This window comes from Drosophila biarmipes, chromosome 3L (assembly GCF_025231255.1).
Source record: "Drosophila biarmipes strain raj3 chromosome 3L, RU_DBia_V1.1, whole genome shotgun sequence".
In the NCBI taxonomy this organism is placed as follows: Eukaryota; Metazoa; Arthropoda; class Insecta; order Diptera; family Drosophilidae; genus Drosophila; species Drosophila biarmipes.
In genome coordinates, this window is record NC_066613.1 from 8312918 (window position 1) to 8329902 (window position 16985).

General features: G+C 41.3%; 1 protein-coding gene across 2 annotated transcripts in view; it reads left to right on the forward strand.

Annotated features, from left to right (window-relative positions):
• LOC108030617 (F-box/LRR-repeat protein 16) overlaps positions 1–16985 on the forward strand; it is a 34559-nt gene that overhangs the window by 9442 nt on the left and 8132 nt on the right. For both annotated transcript variants that reach the window (XM_017103614.3, XM_050886125.1), the window contains exons 3-4: positions 5767–5940; positions 6002–6119. In XM_017103614.3, coding sequence (XP_016959103.1) covers positions 5767–5940; positions 6002–6119 — 292 coding nt within the window. The remainder of the gene's footprint in view (positions 1–5766; positions 5941–6001; positions 6120–16985) is intronic.

Consider the following 16985-nt stretch of genomic DNA (forward strand, 5'->3'; position numbering starts at 1 on the left):
TGGTGCTCCTTCTGAGAAATATATAGCACAACGCCAAGCTCTCATTCATCCCACTCACCCCGAGTAACCAAAATAAGCCATTACTTGCTGGCCATTCCATTCGTTTTGTCTCTATTACTGCCCTCCCACTGATTTCATCTTTTTCGGTTTGCCGGACTGCCTCAATAATCCCGAGCAACCCCAATCGAATTTGGACGAACAAGTGGGGAGCTTAATTGACTGCGGGGAGGGCCCTGGGCGAACTAATCCATTCATTTCATGGACCAATCCCGAGCAATCTGGGAACCTAATCCACCAGGGGCCCAGCATGGGTCACCGGAAACGGCCCAATCCCACACTCACACACACGGACTGAGCAAGTGTAAGCACACACTCTCAGGCGGAGCCAGTAAAGTGGATAATGTTGGTGAACTGGATGCGGCCAAGTCCTCCATGAGCAGCATTCTACACGAATTTGCGGTCCTGTCAGCTCTGTCAGTCACACACCCATTGAGTAGATTGCCTCCGCCATACACACAGCGCACCTCCGTCCCCGCCCATTGTCCCTTTGATTTTGAGGGTATTTATTTTTTGGGGTGATCCTTTTCTAATTAATTAACTAAAATACTAATAACTAACTTTTGCTTTTCTTAAGTTTTCCAATATCATAGAGGACAAAAAAATCATTAAATTTAAATGGGTGGAAGTTCAAATGAATTTATTTCCCGTCTAACTCAACACTTCTGTTTTTTGTAAAAAAAATGATTTTGAATTGCCATGAACTAATATATTTTCTTACATGTTCTAAGGAAAGTCTATAAATAATTTTGCCTACATATAACATATATAACGCATCTATCTTTGTATAGAAAATACCTACAGATATAAAAATGTTCCTTCAGTTGAGTGAGTTTTTAAAATAACAAAAACATTAGGATTTAATGGGTTCAAGAAAATAAATATTAAATTAAAGCAAAGAAGAAAAGAAACCTACCCAAGCTTCTTAAATCTGCTCCTAAGACCAAAAACTTACGTCTGATGATGATGAAGGTAGTAACTCAGAGTGGATTCCGGGCAGACGCAGGTCCACCCTGGGGTGCATGCGTCACTCAGGACCCGGGACTGCTGATGTCAGAATTAATCCACTGCGAATGCATGTCATGTTTATGAGCCCAGTTCCATGGCCAGGGTCTGAGTATCCAGAGGGCCTGTGTGCGCAGGAAGCGCCAACGAATGGTTGGATTGCAAATTGTTGTCGCTGGCAATGTCGACAACAATGACACACTGGGGACAAGTTGGGCTCGCCATGATGCGAGCGGATCAACCGCAATGGGCTCGGGAATTTGACCTTGGGGACTCTGCGGAAAGTGCATGCGAGCTACCCATTCGAATTTTCTCCGTTTCCCGGAAAACCCTCCGCGTGCAACGCGAAATTAATGCTAGTTACTGCTGCTGCGACGGAAATGCGGCGACTTTCCTGCATTCCTATACATATTTAATGGCGAGTGCACTGCAGTCGCCTCGGGCGAGTGTATGCGATTTCCGCATTGCCGCTCCGAAGTTTCCACTCCAGGCCTCTGCGAGGGGCCTGGCAGTGGGTCGGGGAGCGGAGCTCGTTGAACCCGGCCCCATTGACCCACAAAGTTATGCTACGCTCTCGCACCTCTGGCCATTTAAGCGCGCATTCCATTCCGGCTGCAACTGCGGAATTAAATTGGCCACTTTATTTTAAATTCAAATGGGCCTCGCTTTGAGGGATTATGTTTCATTTAATGCGCCTGATATTCATAAAATAAACTAGCCAGCCATTTACGCGTAATACCACAAAATGCAATTGCCGCACAAAATTAAACAGAATATGAAATTATGGCGTCATTTTGAGAAATAAGCTGTCTAAATAACAATGGCTTTATTGATTATACATGCCAATAGATAGAAAATATAACAATATAACGGAAAGAAAGCTTATTATGTATGCGGAAACAGGCATTTTTCAGTAATTGAATGTATAATGGGTTGAAATGAAATGTTCCAGTGTGTGACATCAACAGGGGAATCCATTTTATTACATTGAAGCACAAATAAAAGTGTGATTTCATTTAAGTCAGCTTAGTCAATTGCAAAATATCAATCGAAACTATCGAAGTATATCGATTGATTTTTAGTCTACCAATTCAGTTTAAAGCGTATGTTTTTTGTACGGTCCCAAATAAAAACTGTCATTGTTTCACAGCTCAGAAATCCGGGCATAGTTAAATGAATTAAATAAATTCCTCTTTTAAAAACGGAAAACATATTTTGTAACATTAAAAAACAAATATGAGTATGCTTTTAGTTAGTTTGTCTTACTCAAATGTACAAAAAATCGACAGCCAATCGAAGCTATCAAAATGCTTCAATCGATTTGCAGCTCTACATTTGAACTTAAAAGCATCTTGTTTTTTTGCGAATAGCCAACCAAAAACTGTCGTCGTTCCACAGCAAACCTCGTAAACCGAGGCCAAAACACTGGAAAACTTTATCCGGCTATATAGTCACACATCCGGGCATGTACGAGTATGTGCCTCCATTAGCATTTCATTGTGGCTCTCCTTTGCGTGGTTGACTTTTCCTATCGATTTTGACTCCCGCCGACACATGGCACCGAAAAAAGTTTCCCCTGGCTGTGGCTACGTGTTTTCCGCTCTGAGTGGGTTGGCCAGGGGAAAAAGTTCCACAATTGTCCATAAAAACAAAATACGGACGTGGAGAAGGCAAAAATCTAACAACAACCGAGCATTTACCATTCATAATGAAGTCATGCCAAAGGCTTGGCTGCTTGTCGGGCTTCCCAGCTTTCTGCTGATTGTTGCCAAAGTTAACCGACGTACAGAATCCAATTACTGGCCCTGTATACTCAACACATCCGTAATTGGACCATTTAATTCGCTAATGAGTTGGATCCGAGCTGCTAATTTATGCAACCTTCGTTTGGACACTAACAAGAACCTCAGATGCGATTAGGATTAGGATCCTGAAAGGCTAAGTATCGGTGGGCAGAACATTTCTTTAAGTCTCTATGCTGTGTCAAGACATTCCCTTCTGGATTTTATTGGTTTCTTGTGCTGAGAAAAAGAAAATTAATTAATTTTGATTTATTACGCAGACCCAAGGCTACGGAGATAATAAGTCCTTGCTGTTACCGTGTTGTTTTTTGTTTATGCGATTAGGATTGGAATTTGAAAAGCTTTTAAAACATTGCTGATTCTAATTGCTACCGGTTCAACATTTTTGATGCTTCCTTAACTCTAAAAATAGGTTTTATAAAAATTCATATAACATGTTTTTCCTTCAAGCTCTTTGTGTCATTTCGTCCTGCACTTTATTGCCCTTTCGTGCTGAGGAAAAGTAAGTTAATCCAAAACGAACGTGGGATGGATTAAATTTGATTTATTGCTCGGACTCACGGGCATTCGCATTAGGGCTCGGATTAAGCTGGTGTCTTGCTGTTGAGCTGTTTACGTTTTGTTATTTCCCTGTTTTGCGTCAACAATAAAAGTAATTGTTGTTCGGCCGCGGGAGTGCTGAAAGCTCCCACCCAATGCGCTTTGTGTGTGACCATCCTTGGGATTTTCATTTTTATATCGCGCTTCCGGCTGCACTCGCTGTTTATTATCGCCTTTGTTGCCCTGTTTCCGGTTTTACGGAGGGCCAAATGGGTTGAAATGGCGGCCACATCCCGACACAAAGTCTGCCACTCGAACGGCTCGCCTCCATGGAGATGTTATGTGTTTTCCTAGCGCTCACTTCCTAGACAATGTTTTGCTCTTGAAAAGGTCAAAGTTTAGCCCGTTATAGCGATTTAAATTGCGCGTATAACGCGTGGAAAAATTATATCGAGCTGGCTGGGAAAGTTTCCCCAGTCTTGCTGACTCGTAAATCTGGGCACCAAAAGTTGGGAGCACTGCAATTTAATTTAATTTCAATGGATTCCCATTCCTCCCGACTTCACGGTGTTACATCGTTGCGCCACCCGGTGGCACCTGTTATTTGTTTGGACCTCTGTGGTCGGGCTTTCCATTCAATTTTCCCGCATTCATGCAGTTTTCCGTGTTTTGTTTACGGTCCACCGAATGATATATGGTGTAATGCGAAAACCCAATTAGGTTTCTAGCCCTGGGAGATTCTGTAGTGGTCGTAGTCTGGGAGGCTCCTAATTGCATTCTTTAAACTTCACCAATTAATTAGTGCTTTTTAAATTACTTTGCTCAACTTACTTACAAAGAAATGTTTCGCAATTAGGCGCACATTTTAGCGGTCGTCAAGGAAAATTAAGAGCAGCATTTAATTATGTAGCAATTCGAAGTGTTCTTTAGCAGATGCTTAATAAACAGCCCACCTGTATACCATATTGATACGTATACATTTATATCTGTTTTATGTAAAAATATACGCGCAGAGGTATTTTCGTTTTGATGTTTTTCACTCGCCTGCGATTGGCCTTTTTTTTTTTGCCCGCCAAGTGTCAACGTTTATGAACGCTGTGAAATGTCCAAAAGTATTTTAGAATTCACCGGGCGGCAGATCATAAAAATACTTGACGATTTGATGACAGAGCAGTCATATATAGCAAATTTTAGACAAGGGAATTGGAACGAAACTAACGAATTTCTAAAGTAATACCTACAATTTCTCAGACATGTTAAAAGAAATTCAGAATATGCTCATTTTTAAAGAATCAAGTTCATTGCCTAAAATAACGACACACCACTTGCTCTAGGACTGTTTTGAAAACATGTACATTGTACACCCTTATCCTGAAAAAAACATATAAAGAGTTTTACAAAATATTGTATCAACGGAATCTTTTGTTTACAAATAATTAATTCTATGTACAAAATTATCTTAATGTAATATTTACTGTTGGACTGGCCTTAAAGTACGACATTTATGACATTTTTAGAAAGGTATTCCAGAAAATAAATAAGAAAGAACGCTTTAGTCGAGTGACTCAACTATCAGATACCCGTTACCCAGCTTAAAGGAGCAAAAGGATAATGAATTAAAAGCTATTGCAGTAGGTGTTATGTGGGCGGCAGACAGATTTAAGCGTTTAAACCGTTTGTGGGCGCTAGAGTGAGCGTGGCACCTTTTTGGTGAGTCGATAGGTATTGATGAGACAAATACATTTCAGTTTTTGTTTTTTGTTTATGTCATTTAAACTGTAGGCGCTACAGATTGTGGGCGTTAGAGTGGGCGTGGCACCCCGCTGAAATAAACTTGCGCTGCGTAGGAAGCCCATTAGTCTCCATGCCAAGTTCGACTGTTCTATATCCTATAGTTTCTGAGATCTCAGCGTTCATACGGACGGACGGACAGACGGACATTGCTAGATCGACTCGGCTAGTGATCCTGATCAAGAAAGCGGAAAAGCTTCCATTACCTTTTACATACTTTCCGACGAATCTATTATACACTTTTACTCTACGAGTAACGGGTATAATTTGTAAATTCAAGTAAAGTTATTAGAAAGGTAAATTAAATGTGTTGTTCAAATTCAACAAATTCTAACAAAGTGCTAATGATCTTGCTAAATTTTAATTAGTAACGCCCTAATGGTTTTTTAGTACAAGCTGACGTTATTAATTTTGCACATACTTAGCTTACCAGTAAAGCTCGAGAAAACCGAGTTTCCTTTCAGGGACGATATACGTGCGGAAAATGTCCCAGAAACCGGTCCTTTTTAATAAATCCCCGTGGATACTGTATCTTTGATGTGGCTTGTAACACTGGCACCCTTCCTTGCAGAGTCTGTTTGAACTGGAGCTGGCCGGCTGCAACGAGGTGACCGAGGCGGGGCTGTGGGCGTGTCTGACGCCCCGGATCGTGTCCCTGTCCTTGGCGGACTGCATCAACATCGCGGACGAGGCGGTGGGCGCGGTGGCCCAGCTGCTGCCCTCCCTGTACGAGTTCTCGCTGCAGGCAAGTCCAGATTGATCGCCCCCCGAACCGAGTTAATTGAATCTCCTCCCGCTCCCAACAGGCTTACCACGTCACGGACGCGGCACTGGGCTACTTCTCGCCCAAACAGAGCCACAGCCTCAGCATCCTGCGACTGCAGTCGTGCTGGGAACTAACCAACCATGGCATCGTTAATATCGGTAAGCGACACTTTGCCCCGCCAATTAATCAAATAACGTGTGGAACGAACGGGGGATCCAATTTATCCCGCAAAATGCACTGAAAAATTGGGGGCTCACATTTTAAAATAATTACCGCGAATGAAGGGAAAATATTGACTTTGTTAATAGCTACAATCCTGTAAGTTTGATAGTATGATCTAAATACAACATATTTTGCTATTAGCTCCTTTGGGAAAGACATGAAGATAGGATAAAAATGTATAACTTACTAGTTTAGCCTCATTTTATTTATATTCTTAAATTTGTATAAAGAGATATCTAGGTCCTACATTGCAGATGTATATGTGCCATTTAATGATATCCTTAATAATGATATTTCTAAAAATTATATTATTATAATGCTACTATAAGTGATATAAATTATTTCTGGTTTGTGTGAAAAGTGGAAAGCCTTCGTTCCGCCTCACAATCAGAATGGTTGAGCGATGCGAACAGCCATTTCCATCGGTTGTAAGGTAATGTATTATTCAGAAATGTGGACAGCTGAGTGGACTGTGCGTGTAATGATGTGCCTCACAGCCGTGCTGATAGTGGTCCGAAAAAACTGTGCAGGATATCCTCCGGGAGTGTGCCGATGGGAGCCCGACTTGTAAAGAAATGCGAACATAACATGGCCATTGAAAGGCCGTGTAGGCAGTGGGGATCCCATTCCTTTCGGGTTTGTCCTGCCCCCGAAAACGGGTGTCTTCGGACCTCGTCATCGGGTCTAAACATTGCACTCAACTAATTGAAACTTTTTGTGGGACACTTTTTGTGCGATGCTGTTTCCTGGCAAACAGAGTAAGCAGCTATTTTTACATCCTTTGACGTCACGGCGACAGACCCTTTTCACTCGCAAATTGGCAGGGTCCAGTCCTCAGAGCTCCACTTTTCGCAGCTTTGCAGCTGGCAATATGAAATACCAAGCAAACACAACACATGAAAGCAAATAAGAGTTTTATTCCGAAATATTATAGTCGCGGTGAAAAAGGAAAGCTGAAAAAAAATGTCCCTGGAGCACTGGTTTAAAAGGAATTCTGAACAAATAGATGGAAATGGTCCAACAAACCAATGAATAAATAAGAGTAAAAAATACAATCCATAGAGGATTTACGGTGGTGTATTGGAAAGGGAAAATACTTTTTTGGCTAACCCTATAAGTGACTAGCTTTATTTTTAAATCCCAAATAAATAAACAACTTTGACGGACAGCGAACCATTATCTAATGGTTACCCCTTTGCTTTATTTAATAAAGTGATGACGTTTATTTTTAATATTATTTCCTTCTTATCGGAGCTAATCTTTTACGAAAATAAACAGGAGAGAATGTTTTCAAAACTAGCACATATAAATTAAGTTTTGATGTGGCTATTATTCTTTATTAAAAGCAATGTTTGTGCTTTTTATGAGACGTGAACTGTTCGATTAAGCGGGGATTCCAGGCCCAAAGCCACTACAACAGGCTCCTTTTCTGAGAAACATCCTCCGGATAAACTCGACCATAAACCACTTTAATTGACGGCCACATTGCCTCTCAGCTGAGCAATTTTAAGGCGTGCTTAGGGGCTTTTTCAGGCGCCGGAACGTAAACTCATTTTATATGCGATCGACAGGGCAAACATAAACCCTGGCCACTTGAGGAGGGTTAAGGGTTGGAGGTCGGGGCTGAGTTTTCGCTTTGCCTATGCACGCTGCTTTGACCTTTGACGACGCCCACCTGAGTCCTGAGTTCCAGGAGCCGCCACTTCAGTCTGCTTGGAGGGGGAAGGAACTTGGGTTTGGCTTTTGGGGGAAAACTTTGCAATCAATTTCATGGCACGTCATTTTCCTTTCCAACCATCCCGCTCACCTGCCCCTGCCCTCCGCATCAGCAGAGTCGAAGGGCAGCCTTTGCCCATCCTCGTCATGCATTGCGCCACAAATTAAGCTGCAGGTTGCTGCAGGCGCCCAGGTGGATGGCTTCCCTGGAATGGATTTCCACCCCTCCTTTCCACCCGCTTTTCCCTTGCATTTTCCGGCTCCCACGGCTTCGGCAGTTAACCAGCCAGATTTCTGGCTGCAGAGCTGCGCATCGAAATCGAATTATCGCAGTTCACTGATCATCGATGCGGCTGCAGTCGCTGGTTTTGCTCGCAGGATGTGGGGCTGGTCTTATGACGCTGACTGCACAGATACACCTGGAAAGGTAATCCTGCTGGGGTGTACCATTCATTAATATATTTATCAAGCCAAAAATATTCAAAAAAGTAAGGTTAAACAAAGAACATTTAATCAACTTAATAAAAAACCCTCTAAAAACCTTTTTTAAAAATATATATAGAATTTTTGTATTATTTATTGATTTTTTATGTTTTAGCATAAATAAATCAAATATATTTGTTTCTTTTTTATTCGAATTTTTGCAAAATGAACTCATCAAATGAAAACTCTTCCTTTGGCTTAAACTGTTCATCCAAAAAGGCTGAAGGTAAACATCCCAACTATGAGTTCTTCAGCTTAGACATGAATATTTATAAAATAATAAAACAGATAAACAACCGCTGTGCGGGGCATATTTTGTGCGTCTGCAAACAGCTTGATGGACGACTGAGACCCAAAGGCCCCGAAAGCCAGTAGCAAAAGTACAAAAAGCATATTACACATCCGCCCCGTATAACAGAGATTGGCTTCGTTTCTCTGCCTGTGTGTCTGTGTTTGCATTTGTATTTGTCTAGGGCGGTGGGAGGTGGGCGTGGCCCACGATTCGTGAGGTCACAAGCAAATAGGCGCCATGTTTAATGGCGGCATTTGGAATAAATTGCAGCCCAATCATAAACTGTTTGCCCAGTAGGCATAAACAAGTCCACAAAAAGCAAATCAAATAGGTGTGAGGATAAAATAAAGCACGAACAAGTGTAAGCCTGCAATTATTTATTTTACGATTTAATTTAAGTGACCGCATTTCGGAAATACATGTTTAATTAATCGCCATTCAAAGGCCTCGAAAACCCTTAACACTCAATCCTCCGAGGACCATTTAATCATTTATTTATTTCCACTTTAATTGAAGCGCATATTTAACCTGCACATGAATGCACTTTGCCATTTCAGTTTTAAAGCAGGCGAAGTTAATAAAGGTCCCAATAATTTAAAAAATACTTTTATACTGTTGCTGTATTTTGTAAATAAGAAACATGTTTTTCTCTAATGCAGAATGTCAGACTGTCTTAAAATGTATATTACATTAAAACCTGGCTGGCGCAATATGGTATCCAAAGTTTACCCCAAGTTTTAAACTCGCATTTAAAGCGCAACCTCCTTCTGTTGGCGGCAACCTGCAGTCTGAGCCGTTGTCAGAAGTTAGCTAAGCCCGCTCACAGTTCACAGTTTCCAGTTTTCAGCAGCCTGCCGCTGAACTTTCGCCCCGGCGGTGGCTAAACTTTTAATAACAACTCCCAGTCCGCATCCGCTGCCCGGCGGCCATGAAAACGGCCGTCACGGGCCAAATGGCACTGCCCGTGGTGCTTATCACAACATCGAGAAGCCATTTAGCTAATTGCATTTGGTATCTAATTGAATTGGGCCAGGCTCCAGGTCGCTTTCGGAGTGATAGCTCCACTCACGGGAGACAGCGAGGGCTCGGTCCACATGGCACCAGCCTGGCACTCGGCCAGAGCCCTTTTTATGGGCCATCTCAGCACTGGGGAAAATCAAATCACTCGTTTGGAAAGGTCTTTAATAATATAGTTTTTAAAACAAAGGAGGTGTTTTTAAGCCTGACTGGTAAAGAACCTTAGTTCCCTTAAATTATTAAAGTTGTATTAGGAATTATCGATGCATTCTAAAAGAAACAAGTCGTTTTCAAATAATGCAAGAATTAGGGCCTTAAAACACTGTACGATTTTTACTAGCTGACTGGATTTTTTTTAAAGGTTCTGGTAACATAAAGAAGAAATATACTTATGCTTAAAACATTTTGTTAGTTTAAATAATAATAGAATACAATAATTTTTAGGTTGTCATTCCTTTCTTAAAATATTTCCAGTGAAAAATCAAGCAAATGTATTAGGGCCTCTTGCAGCATCAAATCTATGAAGTAATCTCTCTCTAAATAGTTACATACATACATCTTATTTATGTTGTCATTTTAAAGTGACAAGCAGGGATTACTTTGTATAAACAACAATTATAAAAGCTCATTTACTTACTGCGAAAAATACAGAATGGAATCTTTTTTCCTCAAAATGTATTTCCTTTTGAAGTGGTTCGAAATGGCTGGCCAGAATATTTTGTGCACCCCTCGACAGGGATGTAAAATAAATGGGAGCTGTCCGATTTGTCATACTGACCAGTTTTTATGTGCCGTTTTTCTCCGTGAATGGCTTACATACTTTTGGCTTGCGACATGTGGCTGCGGCGTTAGGTGCCACTTCGGGATTTGAATGCGAGGTGACACATCATTTGGCACGCAATCCGCTCGCAAGCGGAACCGGAAGAGCGGCTGTTTGACTGCCTGACTGACTGACTGACTGAGGGGCTGACACATTGACAAGGCGCCCTTGCTGGCCGCGTCGTTAATTGCCGGCGAGGTCGTTCAACCGGGCGTATGCGTGATTTATGAGTTCGCACGTGAGCAGCGAACACCGAGAATGCGAATTGCGAATCGCGAGTGGCGAGTGGCGAATCGGCAGCGTAACAATGAACAAGTTAATCTCCCATTAATTAACAGTGTCAACAGAAACGCCGCCTTTCATTTGGCCGAGCCCGGGCGAGGAAATAATGAATTGAGGCAACTAAAATCCTCGTCGACGACAAATCTAATTCCACTACACCAAGCTCCTCACTCTTTGTGAAAAGCGTCCGCAGCTGATGAATAAACCAGGGGCGTAACCATCTTTTGGGTGGGGCAAACAAATGGGAAAAGTGCAATATAGTTTATTGATCGATGGTCCAATGATTTGCTTCACTTTAGACGAAAAACTTAAAGATTAAGCAGGTAAATCTAGACAACGAATACGTAATAAGAATCTGTAGACATATCCTTAGTGTTTCTTAATGAAATCATTAACAAAGAACATACCTATATTATTTTTTAAATTTATTAAAAAGAATACTATTAAACGTTTAATTTTCGTAGAGGGGCTATTTCTGCTCGATGTTCTTTCACCTCTGCGAAATTGTAATATATGCATATTTATTTTGACCCCTTATGCAAACCCTCGAGACGCCCCTAGCACACTAGCTTCTTGATTGCCAAGGGGCTGAATGTTCGGATGCTGGAATGTTGGGTGGTTTGCTGGGTACACTGCTAATGAAGTGGTTGCGGTTCGTTTCGCGCCTGAACAATTGCACTTGTCGACGCGAAAGCGACATGTCCATCAATTTAACCGCGAACTGCACTACCCCCGAGGCGACATCCGCCCCCCAGTTCCTTTTAACCCTCCCCAAAAATGAGAGGATTGCCAATCTGTTTGTCTGAATGCTCACAATGAAACTGCAGTGGGGTGCAGACCATCAACTACCACAATGTATTTACATAAGTAATGTATTAGCTGCTGAAAAAGCTGTCCTTACTTACACCTTACCCTTTTTTTTATATTAAAAAAAGGTTTTCAAAATGACATATATAAAATTTGTAAGGCTTATAAAATAGTAGTTTCAAAAATAATATATAAGGTACATGAAAATGTATTTCTCAACCATATTTTTAAATGTATATTGTATTTCATAAATTTGTTAGTGTTAATTATATCATATGGTTTACATTAGGCAAGCAAATTATAAAACCTTAGACGGTTTTTTAGAAGCATTAACAATAACTTTATTCTACATGTTTATTATTACATTTTTGTATACAAAAATTATTTTAACGTATTTAAAGAATGTTGAAGAAAAATTAAAGACCACCCCAATAAATACTTTGTTGGGAAAAAAGCTCGTTTACCAAGGTTGTGGGAGTCCCTTACTTGCGCTGTATTTTCTTACCCTCGTGGCTTTTGGCAGAGACAAAATTCCTGCTCGCCGGGGCATCGAATTCATCTTCCTCAGCCAGCTGTCCGCCCCGGACCCAAAAATTGATAACCCTCCCCGCTTTTCAGGGGGAGCCAGGGGCGAGGGACTTCCGTATCCCCGAATCCCCTTCGTCCACAAAATCCTAGTCGCGCTTGGTCCCCGGCCCCCTTGATGGGCGCCCATTGGGCGTCGTGTTTATTTAATTACATTTGCATTTTCAAGGCGCTCGGTGTTGCTCCTGTGCCGGCGTTGTCGTCGTGTTTTTTGCGCCCTCTCGCTGAGCAGTTTTTAATTAACTTTATTTTTATAAAAGCTCTTTGGGGGCGATGGAACCGCGTCGTTCCCCGGCACGCACGCCCCTCCTGCGATGGTATTCGGCCAAATTGTCAATCAATTGTCAGCTGGCAGTGACCATGAACTTAACGTGTGTAATTCGCACAAACCTGAGCGATTTGAAGAGCACCTGAGAGCACAGAGTGCAGCGAAGTGGAAAATGCACCCACGCGGTAGTTAAAGGTTGATTAAATGAGGATTCTCTACTTACAGGGTTGATGAAAAGCGTAGTCTAGTATTTTGAAGATATTTTCTTATTTTTCAAACTGTTACATCTTCTCTTTATTTTTTATTTTTGCGGAGTACTTTTTTTTTTCTTTCTTTGGGAAACTCCCAGAACCCAATTTAAAAGTCAAAGAAAGTTCTGGTCCCCTCTTTTAGAAACTCGACCAACCGTGATGACTTTGCCGAGCTACATGTTGACCATTCATTCCCTTGCAAAGAGAGCCATAAAAACTAAGTGTTATTAAGTAGTTGAAATCTTGGAAAGCAATGTGCGTTTCCAATTCATTGCCATTGCATTGCTGGCCAAATAAATAACTAATAAAACTGACAAGAGCAGGCCCAAACGAAATGAAATATAAAATGCACGTATGCAGATTGTCCTCAAGCTCAAATGTCAGATAGCAGATGGAGGGCAAGGACAAAGTTGTTTTGCACACCCCCCAAAGATTTCTACACAATTTTCCATCCCCATGGAATTCATATAGTATATACGCACATAACGTCAACTTGAATGCAAACATGCAAGTTCAAAGTTGAGGGCCAGGCTACAAGAACATAATTGCTGGCTTATGTAATGCTATTTGAGAGGCTGCCACGTGCAGCAGGCTGCCTCGCCAAAAGGGTTGTGAAAAGGCAAAGACAGCGTGTGGGGGCGGGGAAATTCAATTTTAATTGCATTTGAAGGCAGCTGAGACAGGCGCACGCACTCGGAATTACGGCGGAAATAGTTGCACGCAATGACGCACGCCGGAAATCGGAGGAAGAGGAGGAGCGGGCACCAGCTGGCGGTGCATTAGGGCCCACACACAGTGCTCGCTGGGACCATCATCGAGCTGCTGATTTTCTGTTGATGATGGTGTCAGCCCGTCGACAGCTGGGCCCAAACAGACCACTCTATTCATGCCGGTCATTATATGTGGCACCAGGCGCAGGACTACCCCCGCCCCGGAGAAAGTGACATCTGTGAGGCTTTCTGTCACTTTCACCGGACGGCGGGCAGAGTGTCGAGTGAAATGGCACACAAAAGTCGAACTTGCACAAGACAGCTTCTTGCTAATTTTGGCACAGTCATTCTACTTTTCCTATGTGTAAGTAGAGGGGAAAAAGTAGGGTCTTAACTTATAGATAATATTATTGGTTAATATACCAAACAACATATTCTTACAAAAAACTTCCCCATTAAAAAGATGTGACATTTTTTCGTTTTAGTTAATATTGCACTTCTGTATACATATTTAATTTTAACATAATTATAGATTTTTTTTAAATTTAAGTCCGAGAGCATGTATCCTATTTTTATATAAGATATTTTTTTTTTTAATAAAACCAATTTTTCTGTATTTAACACCTTATTTTTCTATCACAAAGGGAATAAACTTAATTCGTTTTCACTCTCCAGTTTTTAATTTTATTTAAGCATGTATCATATCTGTATTGGAAAGGCAAAATAACTTTAAAAGTCTCCAATAGCAATAATATGTGTTTAAGTTTCAAGGCAAAAACGGATACTAGAAAAACAAAATAAAGCAAAAGACAACCGCTGCGCCAATTCTCAGCAATTAAAAAGCAATCCTCAGGTCTAACTGGAGCAATTCAACTTTAACCGGGGAGGAGTAATTGACGTCATTAAAGTTTTCCGTGGAAATGATCAAGAAGCAGAGCGGAAAAGTGGACGAGCAGACAACAAGGCACGAAACTGGGTTAACAATTTCCTTTTTTGCCGTTGAACATGCCAGGAAAAGATGTGCGCCAAGTCGCTAGGGAGGACTCCAGAGGCTTCGGCCAGCTGCCAATCAAATTCGCACACACGACATGTGATGTGCGTGGAAAATGCAGGAAAATGCGGGAAAACGTAGGAAAACTACCCGAGCTGGCAGAGCACAGGTGTGTGCGGAAGGATCCAGCACACGGGGACCATTAACCGGCAATCCTGCTGAGCGTTTTAAATGCATTTTTCATAAGGCCACCCCGTGGGAAGTCCCCAACAAGACTCTGCGGGTCAATTGGGTTTCAAGAAATTACCATTAAATGATGTAGATACATGCTCATTTGGGGAGTCACTAAAGCAAGAAAGGGTCTTTGAAAATTATGTAAATTAAAAAGATATTAATTATATCTTTAATGTTTAATATGATTTTTCATAATTAAACACTAAAGCGGGTGTTTTTTATATATCCCTGCGGGCACCTAGCATTTTAGGTACGACAAAGTGCTCAACGAAAGCCAAACCCGATATCAAATATATAAATATACCCTCGAACATAGTAATCCCAATTACGGGTTTGACAAGCAAACCCTTTTGGACACACAAAAACGAATTATTTCTGATTGAAATTGTTCGCCGTCGAATTCTGTCAGACTGCCAAAAGTATCGTAATTGTAGCTAAATCTTATTTTCGTCGTTCTCGCCGTGGCACGCTTTCAATGTTATTTTTTCTTTTGCCTTTTGGCAAATATGTATCATTTGCATAACTTAGTGCACAATTTATGGTTATAACGAGACAGAAAAGATAGAAACGCATAAAACAAAAACATAACATGTGAATTTATCATCATCATAAGATGGCTGAACTCAAATTCACCAAGGTTACAGACGCCAGCTTGGATTTAAGCAGGAATTTTGACGAAAGCTTCTGAAGAGCTTGATCTTTTCAAGAGTAATATGTCTTGCAGGGGGACTACGTGCTATATTTAACTTTTAATTTGAGGTTGCAAATCCTCTCTTCGTTTTTTACAAAGCCGCTGGCTTTCATTTTCCTGGCCCCTTGAATTGCCTCTGCCCCTTGACTCCTTTAGGAACCCGACCCCCAGGAGGGGCTAATCTGACGTTGCGCAACCTCATCGCGATTCGCGGTAGTTCTTACCGCCCACTCCACCCACTTCCCCCCCACTTTCCACCCATTTTCCACCCACTTCCCCTTTTCCATGGCAACTGTAATGAGGGGGAAGCCTAATGAGGCCTGCACGTTTCGAACATTATTTGCCTATGCCAGGAAGCTCATCCCGCGATTCGCGACCCCGACCCGCGACCCCTGACCCCAAGGCGGCCTTTCCCTGCTCATTTACGCATTCATTGTTTGGCCTCAAAGTTTGCCGGTAATTGACAGGCCACTTAAACCCTAAAGTGGTTAAGCCTCAGCTCCCCGCAGGCCGGGAAATTGGGTAAGATTTGTTTCATCGCTGAAGCTGTGGAAAATCCTCAGCAATGAAAAACTTAAACTAGAAATTTTCCATCTCATAGTCTTATAAAAGTAACTTCCTTTCTACGTTATAATATTTCAAGTTTAATAGTTAAGATGTTCAAAGCTTTGACGAGCTTAAGTGGTTTGGATAATTTCGGAAGTCCTCATTTAAGAACTTAAACAATAGTTCAGGTGCATAGACAGTTTCTGTCTTTTTATGATTTAATCACTCATCCAGGAAGATTTTTCGCTTACTCAAAGATTATTTAATGGTTCGTCTAAAGTGTGGTGGTGCCATGAAAACTATAAGGAAATTGTATTGTCATTATAAAAGCATTCCAAGAATTTTTCATTAACCTTCCTTAGGCTTTACAGCTTCGTGGAAGACCTCCAGAATTTTGCGTTTATTTCAAGAGCTCTTATTTATGCTTGAAATAATTTTAACTAAACAATTCCGAATGTTACAAAGTGTTTATTGACGTGGAAATTAGATTCAAGATTCAAGGTAACCAAACAATAAGGTATTTATTGTTAACTTTCTAAGGCTGCAGTGCCTTGGATGGCATTTGATTTGTCAGGAAGCCATTCTGAATATTAATTTCCAGGGAAATTTGCACTGAAAGGCGCCTTTTGCTCCACCAGCAGCTGATTAAGCTGAAATGCTTTCATCCCGCTGCTCCCGCTGCCTTATTTAATAAACTCGTAAAAGTTTTGTTGCCACAGTGAAATTTCATGGCATTTTCCCTGCACCTCGGCGCCCTGCTCTCCTCTGAGTAATTGGCATAATGACTGCCATCTACGTCCACTGCCACTGGCAGCCAACTGAACTCAAACTTTAAGCAGCTTTCTTGGAGCTCGCTCCAATGGGTTTCAATTTTCTTGGCCAAAGTCTGAGAATCGGCTTAAATAATTGGTTTGTGTTTGACTGGCATCTGCCCAATGTGAGTTAAATTAATTGCTTCACACCTCCAGATTTAATTTTTGATTCAATATTTTGACTTTTCGAAATAACCACTGATAAAAAATTAAATAGTACTTTATTAAGTTTAAAATATCGTACTAAATACATAAGTTAAAAAAGAACATATTCTTGATTTATGTTAAACATATTAA